Source organism: Artemia franciscana, chromosome 3 (genome assembly GCF_032884065.1).
Source record: "Artemia franciscana chromosome 3, ASM3288406v1, whole genome shotgun sequence".
NCBI classification, from domain to species: Eukaryota; Metazoa; Arthropoda; class Branchiopoda; order Anostraca; family Artemiidae; genus Artemia; species Artemia franciscana.
Window position 1 is genome coordinate 54,680,172 of NC_088865.1, and position 17,698 is coordinate 54,697,869.

A 17,698-nucleotide genomic window follows, 5' to 3' on the forward strand; every position below is an offset into this window, starting at 1 on the left:
CTGTTGATAGAACAGCGTTAACAAAGGTCTTATCGTTATATGGTATACCAGAAAAATACATTTAAGTGATTTGCGCTATGTACGAGAATAATACTGCTGCGGTTAAGGTAGGAAATGAGGTTAGCAACTGGTTTTGTATTAAATCAGGAGTTAAGCAGAGTTGTGTTCTATTCCCCTTTATATAGATCATTTTGATGGACTTCGTCTTAAGGAGCACAGGAAAGGCAATTGGAGACCATGGAATCAAATGGGGAGGATATATATATATATATATATATATATATATATATATATATATATATATATATATATATATATATATATATATATATATATATATATATATATATATATATATATATATGCGTAATTTATATATTTAATATATCATTCTATATTTACTTTATTGTATATATATATATATATATATATATATATATATATATATATATATATATATATATATATATATATATATATATATATAATTATATATTTTTTCTATACAAAAAAAAATCCTGAACTTATTAAAAAGGCTTGGATGCTTTTGTTCTTATCTAATTTTAATGTCTTATAACTAAGACATATTGCATTGTGTTTGACTGTACATTTGATGTAACTATTTTGTTTATTTATCTAAATAATTTAAAATAAAACAGCACCACTATGTAAAGAGGCTATTTTTAATATTTTTAATATAGGTAAATATATATATATATATATATATATATATATATATATATATATATATATATATATATATGTGTGTGTGTGTGTGTGTGTTTGTGTGTGTTTGTGTATGTTTGTTTGTTTGTGTGTGTGTGTGTGTGCGTGTGTGTGTGTGTGTGTGTGTGTGTGTGTGTTTATAGTACCTAAAGGCTAGGGACGCGTATTAGGGAAAGTACCGGTAGTCACAGAATCAATATGAGCCAATGACCTACTTAATTGGCCATCCAAACCCAATTTTCTATCATTATAAATAAAAATAACTACACTCCTCTTTAATTTTGTTCCTTGTTAAGCAAGTTTAGCAGCTGTTGATTGCCAGCATGGCAAGAAATTCTAATAGGCTTTCTCAAACTATGAAGTCATAATATAGGTTTTTCGCATGATTTTTTGGTGTGTATTGAGCGTATCATGCAATCAGGCTGAAAAGCCAGTTTGTGAAATCACAACCATGTCAGAAGCTTCAATTTAATCTCTATAAACTCGAGTCCTTCTGTGTTAATAAAGAGCTTAGAAATTAAATATGGCTATAAAAGCAGTGGGTACAAAATATATATGGATAATATTAAACCTTGCACTAATCATTCTAGAAAAATCAGCTATAGCTAACGGTAAGTAGGAGTAAACAACATACACCCTATATGCATTTAGAATATCGTAAGTTATATATTAACTTTCTAAAGATAAATTTAATATTTTTTCTTGAAAAAAGTTGAAAAAATGTTTCAAAGATTTAAGATGTATTTTCTAGCAAAAGATAAAAGCCACTAAACTTACAAGTACGCACTGATTTTCAAAAAGGTTCTTTGATCTTTAAAGGAATTACAAATAGAAGAAAAATTAGAACAGAGATCTTATTTCAAAATATTGCTTTGCTAAATAAACCAGACTTTTTTTTGTCTGACTAATATCTTAAATATTTCAAATATGTTGATGTTTTATATTCTCGTAACAGTTAATTTTTCTTGTGCAAAATATACTTTGAACAACAAGGAAATAAACTAAAATTAACAATGTCAGGTCTCTAACCAGGTTTCAGTTTTATTTAGAGGCCCCACTTCTAAATAAAATTTTAGAAAATCTATAATAATCCTCAGAATTTCTTCAAGCCATACCATAAAATTTCATTTTATCTAGGGAGTTGTGTATTCTCCTGATGAGCCCGTGTGTTGGGTAGTCGCCTTTGAACTATTTGTCTGATTTATTGTTTTAAATATTCGGTATATGACGACCTATGCTCATTTACGATACGACTGCCTGTCCATGGACAATTCTTTGTGGTTGATTGTTTACTGCTATGCTGTTTGACCTATGTAATTGGTTGGATGAGTAGGGTTAAAGCCTCGTTCAAGTACTTATCTATATGAATGACTAAAGTAGGAAAACAAAGTAGTCTTTTCTACAAAGTAGTCGTTTCTTAAAGTAGGTCTTTCTTTCTCCTTCTGTCTTTTTTTATACTTTATATTTTATCTATCATTTATCATTCATTATATTATATATATTATTTATTATTTACTAATTAATATTTAGGATTATTTTTTATGGTTTGCGTTTGTTTCTGTGTTCATGCTGTTGCACTGGTGATTTCTTTTTTCACTATAGTAATTAAATGGCAATTGTGTTTCATGAGTCGTTGTTAAAAAATGGAACAAAAGGTTGAATTTTAGCATAGAGTGGGACGTTGAAGAGGGAAAAGCCCATGTCATAAAAGGATTAATTTTTAATAATTAATAATTTATTATTTAATAATTGACAATATTTTCTAATTAATTATGATTAGTTTATAAAATTAATTTAGAATATTAATTTAGAATCTTCCCTTCCAAAAATAAAACGTCTCTTTAGAAATATGTCCCCAGAGAATTCCCCACCTCAAGAAACGTCTTTATACTTCACACTAGCAACTATAATTCGTAAATAATGGGCACATGGGCGTGGGAGAGGAGCTAGCTGCCATTCAAATTTTTCAATCAAATTCAAATATCATCAAATTTCTTTTGCAAAATTAGTAAATTTCAACTGCCATTGAAAATAGGCTACGAGGCTATATAGGTTACATATAAGCCTCTACGAGGAAGTGAAAACAAATTATAATGAAAAAAGAAATTACCAATGCAGGAGAGAAGGGATATTCATCTAATTATAAGAGGCACGGGCCACACCAGATAGCTTTACTTGTTTCTTCATATTTTTTTTGTGCGTTTCTTTCTTAGTTGAAAGAGTTTATAAGAATGAAATAATAATTGTGCAAATCAATATTTAAGCTACAATAATGATATTGATCAAGCATAGTTCCGATTAAGATTGATTAAGATTATTAAAAGTTCTGATTAAGATTGTCATAGTTCTGATTATGTACTGATCATAGTTCTGATCATAGTTCTGATCATTCTGTACTGATCAGTGTACTGATCATAGTTCTGATTAAGATTGATTAAGATTATTAAGATTGATCAAGATTGATTAAGATTGATTAAGCATTGATTAAGCATAGTTCATAGTTACTCCAAAAGAAGACTAGAATTTTTAATTTCCGTTCAAATGAGTTATCTTCCGATCCTCTAGGACGATTTGTTCAACACGATCAACCCTGGGAAGAAACAAAATTCAATAATAAACACTCATCCGTGTCCTGTCTTTTGGCGAAAATTACAAAATTTCAAATTTTCGCAGATGGGAGCTTAGAACTTTTATAGTAGGGTTTTCTGATATGCTGAATCTTCTGCGACAGTTTCAACAGGATTTCGTGACTTTTGGGTCATGTTTCTCTCCTTTTTTGGAAATCCTTCAAACTTTCTCAAGTTTTTAGGTTTCCATGAGTACTAATAATCTTATCTAATATGCTTGAAACATATAAGATTAACAAACGTGTCTCATACAACTGGAATCAGCCTGATGAGCAATTTTTATGGCACTTGGTATTAACCAAGTGACATATAGCAATCGCAAATTCTGTCGGTCTGTCGATCAGTCTGTCGGTCCCGGTTTTGCTACTTTAGGCACTTCCAGGTAAGCTAGAACGATGAAATTTGGCAGGCCTATCAGAGACCAGACCAGATTAAATTAGAAATAGTTGTTTTCTTGATTTGACCATCTGAGGAGGGGGAGTGGGGAGCCCGTTCATTCGTAAAAAATAGAAAAATTGAAGCATTTTTAGCTTACGAACGGTTGATTAGATCTTAATGAAAGTTGATATTTGGAAGGATATCGTGTCTCAGAGCTGTTATTTCAAATCCCGACTGGATCTGGTGACACTGGGGAGGGGAGTTGGGAGGGAGAAACCTAAAATTTTGGAAAACACTTAGATTGGAGGGATCTGGATGAAACTTGGTGGGATAAATAAGCACAAGTCCTAGATACATGATTGACATAACCGGAATTGATCCACTCTCTTTGGGGTAGTTGGGGGGGGGGGGGTAAAATGAGATATTTTTAACTTACGAACGGGTGTTCGGATCTCAATGAAATCTGATATTTAGAAGGATATCGTGTCTCAGGGCTCTTATTTTAAATCCCGACCGGATCTGGTGACATCGGTGGGGAATTGGGAGGGGGAAACCTAAAATCCTGGAAAACGCTTAGAGTGGAGGGATCGGGATGAAACTTGGTGAGAAAAATAAACACAAGTCTTAGATACATGTTTAACATAACCGGAATGGATCCGCTCTCTTTGGGGTAGTGAGGGGGGGGGTTAATTCTGAAAAATTATAAAAATGAGGTATTCTTAAGTTACGAACGGGTGATTGGATCTCAACGAAATTTGATATGTAGAAGGATATCCTGCCTCAAAGCTCTTGTTTTAAATTCCGACCGGATCTGGTGACAGTGGGGGGAGTTTGGTGTGGGGGAGCCTAAAATCATGGAAGACGCTTAGATTGGAGGGAACGGGATGAAATGTGGTGAAAAAATAAGCAGAAGTCTTAGTTACGTGATTTACATAATTGGAACGGATCCGCTCTATTGCAGGTGGGGGGGGGGGTTAATCCTGAAAAATTAGAAAAATGACGTATTTTTAACTTACGAAGGAGTGATCGGATCTTTATCAAACTTCATATTTAGAAGGACCTCGTAACTCAGATCTCTTATTTTAAATCTCAACCAGATCCAGCGTCATTGGGGGGGGGGCAGTTGGGGGGGGGGTACCGGAAATCTTAGAAAATACTTAAAGCGGAGAGATCAGGATGAAACTGGACGGGAAGAATAAAAACCTGTCTAAGATACGTGACTGACATAACTGGACCGGATCTGCACTCTTTGGTGGAGTTTGGGGGGGGGGTAATTTTGAAAATTGAGGTATTTGTAACTTACGAAAGGGTGACCAGATCTTAATGAAATTTGATATTTAGAAGGATCTTGTGCTTTAAAGCTCATATTTGAAATTCAGACTAGATCCTGTGACATTGGGGGAGGGGAAACTGGAATTCTTGGAAAACGTGAAAATTCGGGTATTTTTATCTTACGAATAGGTAATCGGATCTTAATGAAATTTGATATTTAGAAGGAATTCATGTCTCAGAGCTCTTATCCCAAATCCCGACCAGATCTTTTGACATTGGGGGGAGTTGGAGGGGGAAATCTTGGAAAACACTTGGAGTGGAGGAATCGGGATGAAGCTTGGTGGATAGAATAAGTAAATGTTCTTGATACGTGATTGATGTAACCGTACTGTATTCGCTCTCTTTGGGGGAGTCGGGGGGAGGGGATCAGTGATTTGGCGAGTTTGGTGCTTCTGGACGTGCTAGGAGGATGCGAATTGGTAGGCGTGTCAGGGAGCTGCACAAATTGATTTGATAAAGTCATTTTCCCAGATTCGACCGTCTAGGGGCTAAAGGGAGAGGAAAAACTACAAAAAATTGGGTATTTATAACTTACGAGTGGGTGATCGGATCTTAATGAATTTTGATATTTAGAAGGACATCGTGACTCAGAGCTCTTGTTTTAAATCTTGACCGGCATTAAGCCTCTGATTTTCCTTTTAAATCAATCTATTGATTCTTAGAATTTTCTTAGAGCTCATACCATATGAGCTCTTGGCTCTTAGCTCTTCTTGTCTCGTCACAAGAGCCTTATGAGCTGTTAGCTCTTTTTTTTTCTTTTTTTATGACGCTATTACTACCTAAATTCCAATTTTAGGGTTTCTTTAATTACTCTTTAATTACTGCTAATTACCCTGAAGTAATAGATGCAGGATGCATACATTCAAGAGATTAGAGTTATGTGCAATGATAACATTGCTGTGGTTAAAATATGAAATGAAATCATTAGCTGGTTTCATATTTAACTAAGATTCAGGTAGGGTTGTGTTCTATCCCCATTTATATGGATTACTTTGATGGATTTTGTTCTAAAAATTATGGTGAACACTCTGGGAAAATATGGGAGAGATTTAGTCTGTATTTAGGTCCCACATAAAATTTTAAGTCAAATAAATGTTTTTTGGAAGTTGTCAGAGGTCGGGGTAAAAAAATTAATTCAAAAATTAACATTAGACTGGTCGTCTAGTGCTAAAGTGGCTTAGATTGGGGTTAAGTAAAGGGATTAGATTGGGGTTAATACAGTGGATAGTATTTGTATTCTAGCACCACCTATTCTGTACGTAGCACAACATCACCAGTGCCGCTATTTGTGCCACTAGTGTAGGTATGCAGCCCACGATTCCTCGGTGACTATTTCACCCAGGGTGTCACAGTTCTCTGCCATTGATAATTTGTGTCGATATATCTCTTTTGAGGTCCAGTATGTATTAAAATGATGAGAAGCTCCAGACACCATCTCTTCAACCCTACAACAACCGTAGAAAATGTAATTCACTTTTGCTGACCAATGTGTTAAACCCAGCACAACTATTTATCAACTCATAAGCTAAGGAGATGATTTCCTGAAACAAACTTTAAAGACAAAATTCTATAGATGAACTCCAAGATGAATTCTAAAGATGAATTAACAAAAATGCCTATACACAAAAAGGGTTAACTAACTTATTTGGTGAACCAGGGCAGACGCTAGTCAATCAGTCCATTGCAGCCCAAAACTACATTTACACTATCTTTAACTTAAAATCTATGGGCTAAGTTTTGCTGCCCAACATATTTTATTTTAAAAAATTAGTAAATTTCAACTGTCATTAAAAATAGGCTAGCCTCTACGAGGGAGCAAAAAATTATCTTAAAGGTAAATTTACATCTAGGAGAGAACGGATATTTATTCAATTATAAGAGGCACGGGCCTCGACAGATAGCTTTACTTGTTTTTTTTTTCATTTTTTTGTGTGTGTGTTTTTTTATTGTTGAAAAAGTTTATAAGAAGAAAATAGTAAGTTTGCAGATCAATATTTAAGCTACAATAATAGTATTGACCAAGTATTGTTCTGAAACTTGAATGATTCAAAAGACTCAGAAGGGTTTGATATATATTTTTCAGAGGAATTCTCTGGTAGTTCTTGTGGGTACGCATCTGACTGATCTTGTTTCAAAAACTAAGCTATATGAAAGATTTTGGTTTTATTCCACTTTTATTGCAAAAGTCAGAGAAAGGCTGAGACAGCTAGGACAAGTTGTTTGGATTAAGGAAGACGATTTGTGGAAGATCGTCCAGTTTGGCCATCTCCAAAATCCTGATTTCGTCATCTCTAAAATCCTGAGAAGGAAGAATTCCGCAAAGGTTATCAGAGAAAATGAAAATTCTTAGAATGGTCTAAAGGGGAAGGGGCTTAAATAGATTGAGATCAAAAAAGGTCGGTAGTAGCTGTACTGGCATCAGGTATATGGTTGCTGCAGTGACTTGTCAGTATTAAATCAATTTACGCTTGTCAGTGGGAGTTCGTTTAAATTTTTTCCTTTGGAGGAAGTCTATTTTTCAATTCCTTTCCTTCTGTGTAGATGAAAATTGATTTCTTTTATTATTCTCGATAGCTCCAGATCATTTACTTCTTACCGTATCAGCTTCACATTCTTTTGGTGGATTGTTTATAGTATCTCCAATAGTTTAATTACTTAGAAATTTCTAATCAATCTTCAAACCTTCTCCAATAGTTTAATTATTTAGAATCTCTCCCAATCAACCAGGATGTATTTACCATTATTGTAGGAAACACATTTATTGGAAAAAGAGTATTTTCTTTGTTTCTTATAAAAGAAATTTTAATAAATATCGTTAATTGTCCCTTTTTGACTTTTATGCTAATTTGGCATGCTGTAGAAATATAGCATATTTTCACAATTCGTTCTAGTCCTAAACTTAATTTATATGGTAGATGGTCTTTTACGTTTTTCAGTACTCTTTATAAGCTTTTTTTGTTCTAAAATTTGTATATTTATATTTTTTATCCAAATGGTGAGAAACGCAGACTCTACTTGATTAAATTCATGGGACATTTCCATTATAGCGCCTGATAATAATTATAAAACCATTTAAATATTTATGTCTGCTGTAATTTCATTGCTATTTCCTAAGATTGTTTTTAACGTTATTAGTACTGCATCTGTTATCTCTTGCTTGAAAATCGAAACATTAATAATTTTCTGATTGCAATTTTTGTTTTGTTTCATGATGTTTTGATATTGTTAATCGCTTGTATACTTTGTGTACGAAGATTTGATTTGTTTTTGTGATTTTTCCTATCCGATTCTCTGCTCTTTTCCAAGTTTCATTCTTCCAAATAGATACTCTGAAATTTCTCCAAAAATTTTAATTAGACTTGTTATCTTTTGATTAAAGTTTTCATTTTTCTCTTTGTTATTTTTTTTTTGTAAAGTGATAAATATTCGCTCAATATCTGCAACTTGATTGTACCAGAAAATTTAACAAGGAGGTAGTTTGATGCAGAAACAAGATTAATTTCAACCTTTGTTTGTAGGGCTATGTGAAACTTTCTTAAATGATGAGAACGTGAAAGCAATAGATTTCTTTATTCCAGGGTATAAATTGTAATATAAAGGTCGTTCTTTCATACAGAGAGGGGGAATAGCCACCTTGATTAGAAGTGATGTTGGTTATAATGCAGAATACTTCCCGGTCGGCTCATGTAATCAGATACATGGGAACGACTGTCTGGAATCCATTCCCACAACAAGTTAAGGAATAAGAAAGTCTTCCTCAGCTGAAACGGCGCTTCAAGGCCTATATTCTAAACAATTAGTAATGTTGAGTATTTTAGGCCGAGAGAAGGGTATCTCCCCTCCCCCCTTTTTGTTAAATTGACCATCACTTTTTTCTTTTGTTTTTTTTTATAGTTTATGTATCTTATTTATTTATTTTCTGATGATATGTGAAATCAAACAGTTCGTGGTAACGAACTGTAGTAAGGAGTGACCCGGCTCAATAGTAAACGAAACTCTACAAAACAGAATTTTGATGCTAAAATATACATCAAAAGAATTGGATTTTTATGCTGATTCTAAATATATAAGTTTCATCAAGTTTAATCTTTGTCATCAAAAGTTACGAGCCTGAGAAAATTTGCCTTATTTTGGAATATAGGGGAAAAGAACCCCTAAAAGTCATAGAATCTTAACGAAAATCAAACCATCGCATTCGGCATATACAAAAATGTGGAATTTCGTATTTTTTTCCAGAAGACAAATCACGGGTGCGTGTTTATTTGTTTGTTTTTTTTTGTTTTTTTTTTCCCAGGGGTCATCGTATCTCACAAGTGGTCCTAGAATGTCACAAGAGGGCTCATTATAACGGAAATGAAAAGTTCTAGTGCCCTTTTTAAGTGACCAAAAAAATTAGAGGGCACCAAGGCCCCCTCCAACGCTCATTTTTCTTCAAAGTCAACAGATCAAAATTTTGAGATAGCCATTTTGTTCCACATAGTCAAAAACCATAATAACTATGTCTTTGGGATTGACTTACTCCCCCACAGTGCCTGGGGGAGGGGCTGCAAGTTACAAACTTTGACCAGTGTTTACATATAATAATAGTTATTGGGAAATGTACAGACCTTTTCAGGGGGATTTTTTTCGTTTGGGGGTGGGGTTGATGGTTTGAGGGGAGGAGGCTATGTGGGAGGATCTTTCCTTGGAGAAATATGTCATGGGGGAATAGAAATTCAATGAAACGGGCGCGGAACTTCTAAAATTACTATAAAAAAACAATGAAAAAATAAACATGGAAAAGTTTTTTCAATTGAAATTAAGGAGTAGCATTGAAACTTAAAACGAACAGAGATTATTACGCATATGAGGGGTTCTAAAATACTTTAGTATAAAGAGCGAGGTATTTAGGAGGGTACAAACCCCCTCTTATACATAATAAGAATTTAAGAATATAAAAGTTTGTTACGTAAGTTAATTCTTAATTTACGTGTATTTTTTACTAATAAAAACATTCGTTAAAAGTTAATATTTATAGTTGCCTTTTTATTTAACCGAAAAATTCCAGGGCAACTAGGCCTCTTTCCCCACCCTTTATTTCTCAAAATCGTCTGATCAAAACTAAGAGAAAGCCATTGAGCCAAAAAAGGAATTAATATGCAAATTTCATTTTAATAATTGATGTGTGGAGAAACAAAATCAAATCTGCATTAATTCAAAAACGTTCAGAAATTACATAAGAAAAAGTAGTTTTTTTAACTAAAAGTAAGGAGCGACATTAAAACTTAAAACGAACAGAAATTACTCCGTATATGAAATGGGTTGTCCCCTCCGATATCCCTCTTTACGCTAAAGTTTGTCTCTTTGCCACAATTCTGTTTTTAAAAACAATTAAAAGCTTTAGCGTAAAGAGTGAGGGATTGTGGAGGGGACAACCCATTTCATATACGGAGTAATTTCTGTTCGTTTTAAGTTTTAATGTCGCTCCTTACTTTCAGTTAAAAAAACTAGTTTTTTTATGAAATATTGTAAAGAAACGGATCGTATTATATTTTAGCTATATTTACTGGCCATTGTGACCTTTTTTTTTAGCTGATGAATGAAAGCTTATAGTATTTTTTTTAAATAAAGCTACCTGCTTACTTAATGTATGGCATAACCTTTCGCTCTGGCTTGAAGATAAAGTTGAAACTTTACTTATTGAAACACAGACTTCTGTCCGAGGAAAGTTGATATTGGGAATAGTATATAAAGTACCATCATTTTGGGATAATTATTTTATAGATGCATTGGAAGGTGTTTTATTCCAAATTACAAGTGAGCATAAAAACATGATTTTGATGGGTGGTTTCGATATTAATTTGTTGAATTCAGATGGGCGCGATGACTTCATTAACAGCAGGTTGTCATCTCATTTATAACCTCTAGTATCTATTCCTACAAGAATAACAAAGTCTTTGGGAACTTTAATTGATAATATTTTTGTTGAATGTCGATTACTAAATGTTTGTTTGGCTGATGTTCTTATAAGTAATGGATCAGACCATCCTATACTAATTAGTAAAATTAATTAGTTTATTATTAAAATTAATTATTTAACTAATTAGTAAAAATTTTCGAGAGTTTTTGGAAGTAAGTGTGCAAATGAGGCTTATGATTTATTTGTGATGACATTTCTTTAAGGGCTTAACAAATGTTGCCCATACAAGCAGATAAGAAAGAAAAAAAATATTCCAAGGAGGGAATGGATGATGAATGATATCCTTGCATCTACAAAAAAGCTGTAAAAGTATTATCTAAATGACTCTACTGAACAGAAACTCCAGTGTTTTAAAGAATACCATAATCAATTAAATGAAATTAAAAGGCATACTGAAAAACTATATTATAAAAGGGAATTCGAACACATTAAAGGAAATATGAAAAAGACATGGACAAAAATTAATGAAGTAATTGGGCGTAAAAAAGAAAAAGAGAAAATAAAAAAGATGAAATCTGGAGATGCTATTGTGAATGATCCAGAAGAAATAGCGGAAAACCTGTGCAAATCTTTTCTGAGGAAGGTTCAGAATTTTGTCATGAGGCATCTAAAAGATCAATAGGTCCCGCTGTTCTTATATACTCAACTCGACATGTAACTTCGGATTTTTTGTTTATGAATTATGATGAAAATGAAATAAATGAAATAATCATGAAAATGAAATCTGAATCTTGTGGAATAGACGAGGTTTCGCTAAAAATTGTTAAAGCCAGCAAACAAATTCCCATTCCTATTTTAGTTTATTTAGTAAATTTGTTACTTGAAGCGGGAACTCTCCCAGAAAGACTAAGAGTTGCTCGTGTATTACCATTCACAAGAGAAAGTAAAAAACTAACCCAACCAATCATCAACCTGTATCCATTCTTTCTTTTTTCCCAAAATTAATGAGAAGGTAGTTCATAAACGAGTGTATAACTGTCTCCAAGAGCAGTAAATACTTTCCAAAACGAGGTTTGGTTTTCGTAAAGGATTTTCAACAGATCATACCATCCTAAAGTTAGTTTATTGGGTAAATAATGTATTTTATAAAGGCCTAATTCCTGCAGCATTATTTATATATATTAAATAGGCATCCAATACTATTGATCATGATAAAAATGCTGTATATTCTCAAATCAATTGGGGTAGATAACTTAGCTTTAAAATGGTTTGATTTGTTTTTAAGCAACAGGGCGCAAGTCATGCATAATTCAAAATAATATCCTAGAGCCATTTTATAACGCGTGGAGTCCCGCAAGGGTCAATATTGGGATCCTGATTTTTCTCATTTATGTTGACAAAATAAAATATTATTTAACTGAAACTAGCGTAATAGTATTTGCAGATAAAACACTTTTGTTTGTTGCATCTGAAAGTCTACCTTCTTTGCTTAAAAAAATGGAAACCGCTCTCAATAAATTTGTGTCATGGGTGGATTTAAATTATTTAACGCTTAATTACATTACGACAAATTATATTATATTTTCTAGAATAACATCAATTGAAACAGATCTGAAATTAAGAATAGGTAATAATACCATAGAAAGAGTAAAAACTTGTTGATATCTGGGTTTTATAGTTGATGATAATGTTTCATGGAAAAGACATGGAGAGTTGGTTGGTAGCAAACTTTCAAGGTCCTTTGGAGTCATCCTCCACCTCAAATTCCGTTTAATTAAGAAAATACTAAAAATTATTTATTGTTCTTTTTTTCATCCTCATTTGTCTTATGGATGTTCCATCTTTTGCAATGGGTGTCCCCATTTCGCAATCATAGGCTATGAATAAGCCCAGCGTTTCCTCGGCCATTCCATTGACCCCAGACTTCAGTAGGATGAACAAAGGGTTAGAATTGCCTTCTTAAAGCACAATTTTTTTATTTTATGGTTTTAGAGTACATTAATAATGCTAACGTGGGTAAAACTAGAGATACAATAATTGACCCCAACAATAGTAATGATGAGACGGTTATTGAGCTTTAATTGAAAGGCAATGTAAAAAATTACAAAATTTATTTGTAATCCAAGACATGAAAATAAAAATCGTATTGGTTACAATCTAAGAGAAGAGAATAAGTGCCGTGTCAAGAGAGAACATGATAAATTATTCTATTGAATAAATTCTAAACATCCAAAGTTGTTCAATGATTGTAATAAAATGTATTATTGTATATGAAATTGTTTCATTAATGCAGTTCTTTACATTCTGTTCCTATGATTCTTTTATGCTGATAGTTGTCTCTAATGTAATTCTTGGAAGTATCGTCTATTAACTAATAAAATGCCATTAGCATTCTACTTCGATATATCGTATATATATATATATATATATATATATAGCATATATATATATATCGTATATATATATATATATATATATATATATATATATACAATGCAAAGAGAAATCACCAATGCAACAGCACAGACACATTAAAAAAAAACCCTGCATATGTGCCATCTCACCATATATATATATATATATATATATATATATATATATATATATATATATATATATATATATATATATATATATATATATATATATATATATATATATATATATATATATATATATATATATATATATATATATATATATATATATATATATATATATATATATATATATATTAGGAGTTGTAGTTGCTAGAAATGATGATTTTATTGAACCAACACCTGAACTATTGAACGCTATGAGATTGGACAATCGACAACCAGGACAATCAATTGTGGCAACATCAATCCAGCAGCTAAAGCAAAGGCCATTGCTAAACTGTCTGGAGTAATCAGAATCCAAAATGTTTCAAAAATTAAAATGACGAGCAAAGACGCGGCCAGTTAGAAAACGTGCGAAAACGACAGTGAGAGCACGTCAAAATTGAAAATGAAAAGCAAAGAGACACGCGGTTAGAAGACATGCGATACCGGGCAAGTCAGCCAGTAAAAAATTAAAATGAATATGATTAAACTTCCCTGAAGTAATGATGCTAGGACTGGTTTTAAAAATTTCTTAGTTGTATAAGGATTGTATGTTAATGTGAGTTATTTTATCGTGTTTTTTTTTCATTTGTTTTGCTGATGACAGCCCTTGGATATAGAGTCGAAAAAATTGTTTAAAGTTGCATTCCATTGTCTATATATATATATATATATATATATATATATATATATATATATATATATATATATATATATATATATATATATATATATATATATATATATATATATATATATAACCATTCAGCGTTAAACTACCCGAGGCCAACAAAGCTGCACATGCTCCTCCTCATTCCCTATATACATAAAGCCTTCCTATCTACCCCCTCTCATGAAGATCCAATTCCCGTTAAATTCTTCCTCCTCCAATTAGAATCGGTGATAGCCTGCTCTTCTAGTTGCAATAAATGAGTAGCCAAAAAGGGTGATCATTGGCAATATGTTATCTTACAAAATCAGCTAAAACAAATATCGTTAGTTTTATCTAGATATATATCAATTACAACTATATATTTTAGATTCCTTAAAGAATTCGGCAAAATGTCCAAGATATTTCCAAAAGCTATGTCGACAACTGAATGGATACTGTGTTCAAAGCACTTCGAAAGCAAACATCACTTGTGAATGTGCAGAAAATACCGTCAAGTCCAAATCGGGTGTATGTACAGCCTTGCAGGGAGTCAAAAACGGAGTAGACAAAGTTCGATTTCTACTTGGAAACAATGTTCAATGGTCTGATGACTTGGAAGATAAAAGTTCTGGTGATTATTTGAACCTAAAGAGCAGTGCACTGAAATTTGTGAGTACTCTCAGATGCACTTAGTATAAGTCATTACGCCGAAATTGTAGATGTAGATCCAGTTCCATATTGTCATTTATATATTATTCAGATTTTTATTTTATTTAAATATTTGTTATGGTTTTGTTATTTCATTATTAAGCTACTATTATATCGGCTGGGTCCGTTGAGTTTTTCTGTTGAACTTTAGCATGTCTGCTATGATCAAAATACCTCACAATAATTATATTTTATTTTAAAATTTTATTTCAGATTCACAGTTTTATTATAGTTATAAACAGGATAGCCTTGGTTATTAAAAATTTGAGGTTGTCAGAACATTATAAGCAACTCCATGTCAAAACAAAAACCTGAGAAGGCGAGCTAGTTGTAAATATTTTGAACTCATTTTTGGAGACTCTTCAGGAGGCATATGCCGAAGAGACTTCTTAATGAGGGAGACAAAAAAGTATATATATATATATATATATATATATATATATATATAAAATATATATATATATATATATATATATATATATATATATATATATATATATATATATATATATATATATATATATATATATATTCTTTTCACTGTCAAATACCTCCCTAAGACATTGCGGAAAATCCTATTCTGTGGAAATTATAGTTACCTAAACATATATAATTTAATGATCTATACGTACGTAAGATTGGAGAGCCAAAGCAAAGTCAAACTTGGATTTATATTTTTAGTACAAGAGATTTATTTATTGATAGCATCTATTCGTGTAGTCTTTGCCCTAGTTATTGAAGGGTTCTGCCAGTGTAAAAGTTCCCATACTAAAAGAGGACTTCTATTGACGCCATTTCTAAGTATAGGATCAGTTTGTCTATCTCAAAATTGTAAAAAACGTTCAATCTTTAGTTTTTCTTTGAAGGAAGGAGAAAGATTATTTTGAAATAATTTTTTTGAAGCTTATCACCAAAGCGCTGAGGGGATATTTCCTTAGCCTTCCAGCTCCAATGTAAAATGAAGAAAAAACAATTCCTCAGAGATTCACACCCATGTTCCCACACGGACAGAATATCATCAACAAAACAGGATCGTAAAACTATTTCAAGAGAAAAATATCAAAAATGGAATTTTGTGTTAATCCAGGTAAAAATTCGTTTAATAAGGAGAAATATATCTCCTTATTTTATAACAGATTTGTATTATAGATTATTATATAATAAATTTATACTATAGATATACTATAGATTTCTAGAATCTTATAAGCAAAACCCTCAGATTTATCCTAGAATTCTCTTTCTAAGTATTGCTCACATTTATTTATGGTTAAGTAAGTCTACATAGACACTGCATTGAAACTCGCTTATTTTTATTACCTTTGTCTATGAAGTCGTAACTAAGTTTTGATTTTGTTTGGCCCGAAAACCATTGATCTTTTTTTATTCGTCAACTCTGACATCTTTCTGAAACTTAAAATCAAAAAGATAGAATATTTTCCTAGTTTTACCTGTTACATTCATCCCTGTCTACCAAGACTGCATGTGGGGAGCTAAATATTACATTTCATTTACCATTGCAATTAGTCTAGCCTCTACGAGAGTTTAAAGTTGGCTAAAAATAAAAATTATATTCCACATATATTTAGATGTACGTAAAAATGGAACGCTTATCTCATAATAAGGGGCAGGAGTGTCAAAGCCTCCCCCGTTTAAATGGCCAACCACGCACCAAACTGGTCAGCATCTAACAACACAAAACACTAAACATCAACTTTAAAATGTCCAATAGTCTTTCGATCTTCTATCTCTCATACAATCACTCTCTTCCATTAAGAACCTCGATTCAACGGCTCCGCCATTTCACTTTTGTTGCTGACTTGTGGCTGCTGAAAGGTTGCTACAAAGACAAACCTAAAAATAACAGCGTTCAAATTTGTACTTGAGGCACATCTTCAATGTCATGTTGCGACAAGAAATTAGTAGCGTGAAGATTTCTCTGTGATCTACCCAGCCATTATCTCTGGAGTGGAAAAGAGGAAGGCGTAGATTTTTCTTGAATATGTTTTCGGACGGGTGAGTCTAGAATCTTGGAGTAAGTGGGACAATGGCAGCCACAAGGGCGTTGTAAGATATAGAGACAAGAAATAAACTCAGACTTAATTATGACGGTTACTTTTGATTTATGTACGCATCCCTTAGGCTAATCTTCAGCGGGAAGATACCCTTACCAAATTTACCTTGCGGATTCGTGAGAGGCTTCGTTGAGACTTTATATTCCACAGACATCCCTGGAGAAACTAAGTTTTGTATCTAAAGTTAGCAAATGCTTTCACCCCAATTATGAGGTGTGGAAAAGTTGCAAATTGTTGGTTTTGCAAAACCTTTACTAAAAATTTACTAAGCAGCGTCTTAGCAACGAATATCCATTACATTTCTTCCAATCTCTTTGAGACGAGATTAAGATCCAAAACTGTAAATTGAAATTCTTAAATCAAATACTAGCAGTGTATATCTATTCAATCTCCTTGAGTTTCTTTGAAAAGAGATTAATAGCCAAAACTCGAAGGTGCACTTCTTAAGTCAAGTACCCTGGCTAATACTTTCCAGGAATCTCTTAATATTTTTTTAACTCCATCTCACCTAGAAATATTTTGAAACCTGTTATAAACCATTGTCTCACAATTTCTAGTGCTTTTAAGTGGGACAGAAATGTTGAAGATATTATCAAATAGCAGTGCGTGAATATTTATCCTTGATTAAACCTTTCAACGAACGTATTATGCTTATCATACCCATGTTTCACATAACCTTAGTGATGAAATCAACTCTGTCCAAAATGATTTGCACAAGATCG

At 32.4% G+C, this 17,698-nt stretch overlaps 1 protein-coding gene across 2 annotated transcripts in view; it reads left to right on the top strand.

The window, feature by feature from the left end:
• Positions 1 to 1,159: 1,159 nt before the first annotated feature.
• The window catches only part of LOC136025427 (mucin-2-like), a 99,037-nt gene continuing 82,498 nt past the window's right edge, over positions 1,160 to 17,698 (top strand). Inside the window, exons 1-2 of one of the 2 annotated variants that reach the window (XR_010617093.1) lie at positions 1,160 to 1,337; positions 14,585 to 14,865. Coding sequence is in view for 1 of the 2 variants with exons in the window: in XM_065701456.1 (XP_065557528.1) it covers positions 1,250 to 1,337; positions 14,585 to 14,865 (369 nt within the window). In the remaining variant the exon portion in view is untranslated. The remainder of the gene's footprint in view (positions 1,338 to 14,584; positions 14,866 to 17,698) is intronic. The other variant, XM_065701456.1, reaches the window with a different exon arrangement.